At 45.7% G+C, this 9,009-nt stretch overlaps 1 protein-coding gene across 8 annotated transcripts in view; it reads left to right on the forward strand.

Annotated features, from left to right (window-relative positions):
• The window catches only part of dock4b (dedicator of cytokinesis 4b), a 103,927-nt gene that overhangs the window by 24,644 nt on the left and 70,274 nt on the right, over positions 1–9,009 (forward strand). For all 8 annotated transcript variants that reach the window (XM_068586168.1, XM_068586174.1, XM_068586175.1 and 5 more), the window contains exons 2-5: positions 4,457–4,540; positions 7,497–7,537; positions 8,548–8,603; positions 8,696–8,792. In XM_068586168.1, the coding sequence (XP_068442269.1) occupies positions 4,457–4,540; positions 7,497–7,537; positions 8,548–8,603; positions 8,696–8,792 (278 nt within the window). The remainder of the gene's footprint in view (positions 1–4,456; positions 4,541–7,496; positions 7,538–8,547; positions 8,604–8,695; positions 8,793–9,009) is intronic.

Raw genomic sequence — 9,009 nt, forward strand, 5'->3', positions numbered from 1 at the left:
GCACATTAACGAGTGCTTTGAAGGAAATTTGCCGTGTGATTTTAGTCTTAAAAAGCTGTTAAAAGCCAGGGGGGGAGACAAAACAAAATCAGTGGCTTCTTCATGCATCTTTTCTGTGTCTTTTATGGTGAAATTGCTGTAAAATTGAGTCTTGCAGCAATATAATATCATGCTTTGATAACTGGCAGCTTACCCACCTCATTCAGTCACCGGGCGGTGCCCCGGTGTTCCTCTTATTCGGGGCCCGTGGCAGTGTTTGTTCTTCCAAGGGGCTTAGGGGGAGCGACGAGCAAACCAAACGTAACGTGGTGTGACAGGCCTTGACTGCAAGTGGCAGCCTGAAACACACGCACGCCTAATCCGAGCCAGTAGGCTTTCTAGGGATCTCGACTTACTCAGCAGAACGCACTTGCAAACTACCAACAAGTAGGAAGTCCTGGCGGATTAAGGCGAAAGGCAAAAGCGCATCAAAGAGATCGAAAAGGCGACCTCTGACCCTCAGGGTCCCACGTGGACGCAGTCAATTAGTGAACAGATGATGTGCTCTCTGTGTCAATTTGTTCCTCATCAGATATGTGAGTGAGGGCTGCAAATAATGATTCTTTTCATTATGGATGAAGCTATCAATATTTTTTAATAATTCATCTTTTAGTCTGTACAATTTTGAATCAGAAATTCTCAAGGATTCTGACACCCAAAGGCCCGTATTCTTGTAATAGGATGAAACAGTAGTGGCTACTGTGAGCAAAATATTTGTCAGTAATATGTCATAACTGATTGGTAATTCAAGCATTCAAGTCTCATTCTTTATAAGTGCATACACTTAATAAGGGTCTTACGGTTTTATTAATAAAGAACACAACGTTGACCTTTTGACCTTGCTCAAAGTTGTGTTATGTTCTCTCAGTGTATCGCTCTCTTTACGACCTTCACACGAGCTGAGAAGTGTCGTCCTCGAGCGTTGTGATGGAGATGGGTGCTGCCATGTGAGCCCTGTGGACCCGGTGACACTCTGCATCAGCGTTAAACCACCAGCTCTCTCTGCCGGAAACCCTCCAGACCTGAGTTCAGGCTCTACAGTCGCTCTCCGTTCCTCTGTTATCCGTTTTGATCCCCTAACCTCTCCTGTCTCCCGCTCCTGTCCGTTCTCCGTTCTCCACCTCTCTGTGGTGTATGGTTTTGAGGAGGGACGCCAGCCTGCTTAAGAATAGCCGGCGTCCTCGCCGTGACCCAGTGCTCCGCCGCGTGTCGCATAGAATCACACTGTGAGCGTTGGAGTGTGTCAGAGGGGAGTTTGCCTTTTGGTGGCTGAAGTGCCGGTCATCAGAGGCCGTCTGGAAACCGGGTGTGTGTGTGTGTTCACATCTGAGCATCAGCAGTTCGGCTTCAGCTCAGTTCATGCAATTTGATATTCACGCACCGGTGGCATCCACTTTGACGTGCCGCGGGGTCGAACATACACAGACGGCATCTCTCTCCCTATTCGTACTCCCTACTTCCTGTTTTTTTTCCCCTTGAAGCTACGCTCGCCACATTTCCCAGCAAATGGGACGACACATTCAAGTGTAAGCATCTTTCTGGTCTTCTTGGTGCACCATTTGGCGGATCGCCGTTTTTCTTGTTAGACAGCTGACTGACAGACAGTCTGAGGCAGACTGATGACGGGCACTCGGAGACCCACGGACAGACAGCAGCTGGCTTGTGGATTGACAGGCAGGAAGCTTTCATTTCGCAGCAGAAAGAAAAGAAGAAGAAAAAAAAAAAGGCGACTTGAAACTGAATAATTTAGCTGACTGCAGCTGGGAAAGTCACTTGGATAATTCATGCATTGGGCACACTTTGTGAGTGTGCTGTGTGTTTGCTGTGATTGCCTGTCTGCGTGCACGCGATGTGATTGGGCTTTGAATGAATTAGGGAAAGCGGGCGAGTTTCGGGGCGTGTGTGCGCGCAAGCGGTTCAGTCGTTTGAGTGAATTACAAAGTCAGATGTGTGCTTGTGACAAATCCCCTGTAAAGATAGTGTTTCTGCAGCTCGAGGGATAACAAGTTGGCGTAGCTTCAGCGTTGAAGGACAGAGGGACACACACACACACGCACACGCACACACACACACACACACAGGTAGTTTGATGCAGTTTGATGTCATCAGCGGACCTGATAGAGGATCTCAATGCCGACATGAAAGAAGGGGTGGATGGGTAAACTGAATCCTCTCTTGGGTGGTGGGCTTCTTCCAGAAAACCATTTTTCATACGAAAGTTACCCCCATTTTTAGATTGTGTTTGAGAGTCACTGAACGTTGAATGCTCTCACGTGGTAAACAGTCCATGAAACATTAGCTCTGTGGCCCACGTGTTTGTACCCTGTAGATATCCTGGTGCAACTCGCTGTGTCTATAAAGTGAGCTGGATTAAATCTAGTTCCCCTCCAGAGAGGGGCTGCGGGGGAGAGAGATTCTCTCAGTGCTGTGTGGATGGTGCGTTCAGGTACACTGGACAAGCCGTCTACAAGGTAGAAGAAATGAAATTCTCTCAAACACTTTAGCTGTAGCGGGATCCCTCTCAGTTCTGCATGGCAGGGTTATACGCTTCATTCCAAATCCCAGGAAAGCTGTCATTTTCTTGTGTGTGTGTGTGTGCACGCGCGTGTGTGTGTGTCCATGGTGAATGCATGTCTGTGTGTGCTTACATAGCTGTTTGAATAGGCTACTTGTGTGAATTTGCTTCCTGTGTAAGAGAGTGTGTAGACTTTTCTCCCTCCCCCCCCCCTCTCTCTCTCTCTCTCTCTCTCTCTCTCTCTCTCTCTCTCTCTCTCTCTCTCTCTCTCTCTCTCTCTCTCTCGCTCTCTGTCTCTCTCTCTCTCTCTCTCTCTCTCTCTCTCTCTCTCTCTCTCTCTCTCTCTCTGTGTGTGTGTGTGTGTGTGTGTGTGTGTGTGTGTGTGTGTGTGTGTGTGTGTGTCATAAACTGTACACAGTCAGTTGGATCTGTCAGTTTTTGCTTCTCCATCTGTGTGAACATCCATGTGCAGTAGTTGACATACTGTAGTTGATTGGGTGTGTAGGTTAATTAGTGTGTGTGTGTGTGTGTGTGTGTGTGTGTGTGTGTGTGTGTGTGTGTGTGTGTGTGTGTGTGTATGTGTGTGTGTATGTGTGTGTGTGTGTGGGTCAGGCTGCCTTGTTGTAAAGAGCTGGTTAACTGACACATTCTGATGGTATTACACTCTCACTGTGCAAAGTGGTGTTCACTGCTAATGGACCATTTCTCTCTCTCTCTGTATAAGTGAGGAGATAGTCCTTACTTATTCTCCTTTATTCACATTTTTTTCCTCATCATCTTAAAGTACATCATTTGATTAAGTCGTTTGGCCCATTTCTGCTATAATGTCTCTCTCTGCCCTCTTACCTCTCTTTAAAGGGACACTTGACCAGCTTGGTATTGCTCTTCCACAAAGTGTGGGTACACAAAAGGTGGACGATGAACTAAAGGGTGTTGTAGAGGCAGAGATATCCTGTTTCCTTTTTAGTTCCCGCATTATTTTCCTTTATCAGAACCTTCATCCATTTTAACCAGTGCAGCGCCAGTGAAGGCTTGGCCCGTGGTGTTGCCGCTTGCAGCTCATGCAATTAATATAACAGTCGCCACCGCGCTTCCTTGAGCCCTCAGCAATACACCTGCCATGATAAAGTTGCATCGCACATCTAGGTAGCGGCTCCTCACTGTCCAAAATAATTAGCTAGATACACGTTAGCTCAGATAAGAACACCAGCAGCAGACTTTCAGAAACTCTGACTTGCTATTGTGTTGACTCTGAAGAAGAGTTCGGTTGACTTGGGAACTAGAAAACATGTTAAAACTTAAGCTTTCTGTGTGTTTGACCACTGGAGGATGTACCACATATCCTTTGCCCTTCTGTGTCCTCCCTCGAAGCTTTCATCACAGGAGAAATGGTTTCATTAGAGGTCTGTTCCAGGCGTCTAGAACGTGGTAGAGATGTTATTTCACATCTCTGAGGTCGTCCGCCGGCTTGTCTCTCGGCAGTAAACGGTCCACGGTGAATCAAAAACAGGCTTCCCCTTCTATCGCCGCCTCACGCACAGCGATGTACTGAGTGTTCAGGACTCAGTGGGCGGTGTGGCATTACGGCACATTCCACTTCATATAGTCTGTATGACACAGAATGTATTGATGTAAGTTTGTTTGTGTTTTAAAGGTTTTGTGCAGGAATACAGGAAGGTGTTATTATTTATATAAGCTTTGATTTCATTTCACCGACACAGATTATTGATTGCTACCCCCTCTCTGTGTTTTTATTTATTTGTTTATTTTTTACAGAGGGCTTTTTGTTTTGTATCGCTCTGCTTACGTCTTGGGACCTTTTCCCAACTCTGCATAACTCGGCTCAAATGGTAAAATAACTCATGTGGGCGTTTTGTGTCTCTTTTTCTTTCCTTCTTGCAGTGCTGGCCAGTTTCCGAGGGACTGTCCAGCACGGCCTCCCGCTGGAAATCGGAGACACGGTGCAGATCCTGGAGAAATGTGAAGGTACAGTGTGCACACGCTACACTCTTAGCATGTGCATGCTACTGTATGTGCTGCTTTCAAATCGGTTGCTGTCTGTGAGAAATTCAAAATTCGGCAATGGGAAAAAAGAAAAACAGATGTAAGGAATGCACATTGTTTTACATAAGCAGTGAAGTCAACGCCTGCACTCATACTATTACAAAATAATTAGGTAGGACTTTGCCGTTCCATTAAATATCCAGATCACATGAATCTACTTAAAAGCTGTTACTCTCTTGGATTAATTTATTAAAATCGATCCCAAATAATTGCTTGCACACTCGCGACGATCCACAGATTCATGCGTGCAACTGCGAACAGACACGTTGCTTAGCAGAGATTTGCAGAAAACACATGCAAAGTTAACCCGGTGGATATCGCACTCCTCTTACATCTTTTCAAGGAACATCGCGGTGCGGCATTTGCGTGAAATGAGCAGCGTCATGTCTTTAGTGAATGCATTTGAAAGTCATGTTTGCTACCGTTTCCTGCAGAGCAGAACAGACTGGCTGCTTTTTCCGCCTTCCTGCCCACGCTGAGTCTGTTTTTCTCCTCTGCTTGCTTCTCTCTTCTTTTGCCGTCTGTACTGTGATTCTTCTCCTCTCGCTCGGTCTATAGGTTTAACCCTTTTTTTTTTAATATGAACTCACCTAACCACAGCAAAACCGCACTGTTACGCGCGCCGTAAAAGGTAAAAAACGGTACAAGCCAGCCATGCACGAACACACGCACACCTCCCCCTTTTGAGGCTCTCGACACCCTCTGCCTCACTTCCTGTTGGGGGACACACACTCGCGCCGAGAGAGTCAGCCAGTCGAGCAGTCGGACGTGCAGCCCGCCAGTCAGAGGCTTGTGATATTGCGGTGTAAAAAAAGGCCCAGAGGAAGTAGACAATCGCACAGCCAGCGGAATGCTTGGCCCAGAAGGGAGGAACAAAATCTAATTCCTGCCAGCAGCGGGGAGGCTGAGAGACGGGGTGCTGACAGCAGTGGAGACAGACTAATGGGTCTGCCTCATGTTGACGCTGTTGACACTTGAAAACACAGGAGCTTATCATGTGAGCGTGTCTTCGCTGACGTGGGGCACCTGTCTGTGAAGGCGCCGCCCCGGCAATGGATTTTTTTTCCGACTCTGCTTATGTCACTGGCTCTAACGTGAGCTTTTGTTAAGTTCCTGACAGCAGCGAATATATTTGCGTGCGCAGTACATAGTTAAAGTGAGATGATGGGTTTTAGCTCAAGTACTCCCACCACAGCTCTATCACATGAGCCCAACTCTTCATAGATGCAACCTAATGCTCCATCCTCCAAATGTGGATATTGCTGCAGCATTTTCTTTTCCACATTCACATGAATTGTCAACACTAGTTAAGGTAGCTACTAGGGGTGGGAATCACCACAGGTCCCACGATACGATATCGTCACGATACTTAAGTCCCGATACGATATTATCACAACACTGCGATATATTGAGTATTGCGATATATTGCGATTTATTAGCTTTTTTTTTTCAACCGCAAATTGTCCCCAAAGGGAAGCTTTGTCAACAAACAATAAATTCATTTCACTATCCTCGGACCAAAAACATTTAGAATTGATTAAAGAAAAGATCGATATTCGGCTTTCCTGTATCGATACAATATCGCCAGGCAAAATATCGTGATACTCTACTGTATCGTTTTTTTCCCCCCACCTCTAGTCGCTACTAACTACTGTGTTTACTTCTTCATTAATTTTTTCTTTCTTCTGCATCTCAATCCCAACATGTGGTGTTCAGATTGGCGTGTGCACTGTGCTGTCAGCCTGTTGCAACAGGTTGTTCGCTCGTCATTATCACAATAGATTTACCGAAGATCAGCGTCACATGTTTTAAAGTTCCTTCCAAGCTTCTCTAAACTTCACATGCCAAATGCAGAAGGTTTTTTGGAATCACTCCTTAATCCCTTATCACATCCCACTGGTCTCTTACTGATGTCCTGCTCCCCTTCACTGACATTCAATGTTTCAGAAAGCCGACACAGAACTTGACCTCTGCTGCCCGAAAGAAAATGACTCATTTCAAAACTACTGAGCGCGTGTTCCACGGTGCAGACCCGGGACAAATTACTCGATGCGGAGAGAAAGTTCCACCTAAGTCACAGATGCTCTGGCGAGGCCCGACAGTGATTAGAATAATCTAACGCATTTACATTTGAGCTATTTAGCTAATGCTCTTATCTGGAGGGACTTACAATGACTGCAACAGTGGAATGAGCTCACATCGTCAGTTCGGAAAAGAGCATCAGCTCAAATCCTCAGATATAAATGTATTAGATTGTTACTATCAGCACTGGGATTTGCTAAAGCGTCGCGCATGTACTAATTTGAACCCAGATTGGAGTGTGTAATGGTGTGAGCAGAGCGCGAGCATAAGCAAGCCGTAGCTTTTTCACCATTTTTTACTCTCTCTCCTCTTCTTTTCTGTTTTTTTTTTTCCATCCTTGCTCTGACAAGTCGGGTTTACAGGGATTTTTGGTAGCTTTGCCACGCGGGTTCCTTCTCGTCACACTGCATGAAGCCTGCGGTCACTGCAAACGCGTTTCCTCGCTCCGCGCTGCTCTGGAGTGCTTCGATGACATTTCTATTGGCAGCGGAGAGTCCTTCAGTTGACAGTGAGATGCCCAGTCAGCATCCGTTTATGTCTCAGTCGCCGTTTCAAAATGTCTGTTATGCAATTATTATTTTTTTTTTGTATTCACAGCCGTCCAAAGGATTGGGTCATTGTCATTCAATCTCACACAGGCTATCCTTCTCTTATTAAACGTTTTATATTCCATACATCTCCACCGTCTCTCCCTGCGTGCCCGGCAGTCTAAGCCAGATATAAAGATCTCAAGGTGTATTATTCATATGGACATGCAAAAAAATAAATAAATGAAAATGGCGCTTTGTCTCTGCAGGCTGGTACCGAGGTTTCATCCTGAAGAACCCAAACATCAAGGTAAGCAAGCTTTTTCCAAGGGAGCGCGTGTGTGTGTGGGTGTGTGTGTGTGTAGTTTTGATAGCGGCTGCAGCTAGCAATTTCACCGAACTCTCGACGATAGATATACGCCGCTGTACTTACTCCAGTGTGGTGAAAGTGCTCAGCCTGTTGGTAACACCAGCTGGATGTGGCGAGCTGCCGTCCCCGTAGTGTCACGGTCAATCCACACAGGTGGTTTGCTTTATATTGACCGACCAGAGCAGAACCATTCTTATTGTTTTCATTTCATCACCCCAGCTATGACCATGTCCCAAATGTCCGCAATGAAAAAGGTCTATTAGTAAGCCCTCGGTGATCAGATGATTTACCGGAGAGCTCTAGAAGTCCAATGGAAACTGAACTTGTGAAAACAGCTCTTTTTGTTCATAGGTTTTTTAACATTTTTCATGGATTATTTTTCTTTTAATCAATTCCACGCTTCTGTAACTCTTCTGTTGACGGCAACCATCAGAATGTGATTTGTGAAACAAATGGTTTGGACTGCTGGAGAAAAAAAAGGCAATAAAGTCGAGTGGATGACAGCTCTTACATGTGAAAATGCCCCCCCTCTCTTTGCTTAAGACCAAGCAATTAAACCAGAGTGACAGCAATAGACGTGGCTTGTTCAGGAGAACATGTGATAACACAAACCAAGTTGGCAGCAGAGTGTTGTGTTCAGGGCCTCTGTGTGTGCGAGTGTGTTGTATTTATCCTCAGTTACTTAAACGTAAGTTATGCTTTGATTTCCCGGAGTCAATCGGGAGCAACTTGCAGTTTATTAGCGTCAAACAGGGCGCGCACACACATGCACACTCTTCATCTTCTTTCTTTTTGTCTCCTAAATCCCAATGCTGCTTTCTTTTTATCTCCTTGTCTGCTCCCATTTCCCTCCGCTCTCCTTCTTTTAACCCACAAACACACCGTATTGATTGTTTGCCGCACGCTGCTTAGAAGAGCTTCTCATTAACTCGCTCGTCTTCTGCTCAAAGGGGATCTTTCCGTCCAGCTACATCCACTTGAAGAGTGCCCACGTCAAGAATAAAGGGTAAGTACTTCCATTTTATTTTTTTTCCCTCTTAACCCCAGTTCCCGTGTGTCGTCACAGAGGTTTGAACTCTATTTGTGTGACGTTTGTAGGCAATTTGAGACGGTCATCCCCGTGGAAGACTCTGTCATCACGGAGATGACCTCGACATTGCGAGACTGGGGTGCCATGTGGAAACAACTCTATGTGGTAAGAATACACACACAGTCTGAATATTTTTAGGTTCCTCTTGAAGGAAATTCATTCGGCCCTGCTTATTTCAAAAGCTGCAAACAGTCAAAGCTTTTTCTTGCACATTCATTAGTTGGATTGATTGTGTTTGTTGCATATGAAGCTATCTGGGATGCTGATTAAATTGAGCGGAGGGATACTCGCGGATCAAAGTGCATACATTTGTGGCAAAAAG

This window comes from Clinocottus analis, unplaced genomic scaffold, assembly GCF_023055335.1.
Source record: "Clinocottus analis isolate CAN_PGR_092001 unplaced genomic scaffold, fCliAna1.0.p SCAF_20, whole genome shotgun sequence".
NCBI lineage: Eukaryota > Metazoa > Chordata > Actinopteri > Perciformes > Cottidae > Clinocottus > Clinocottus analis.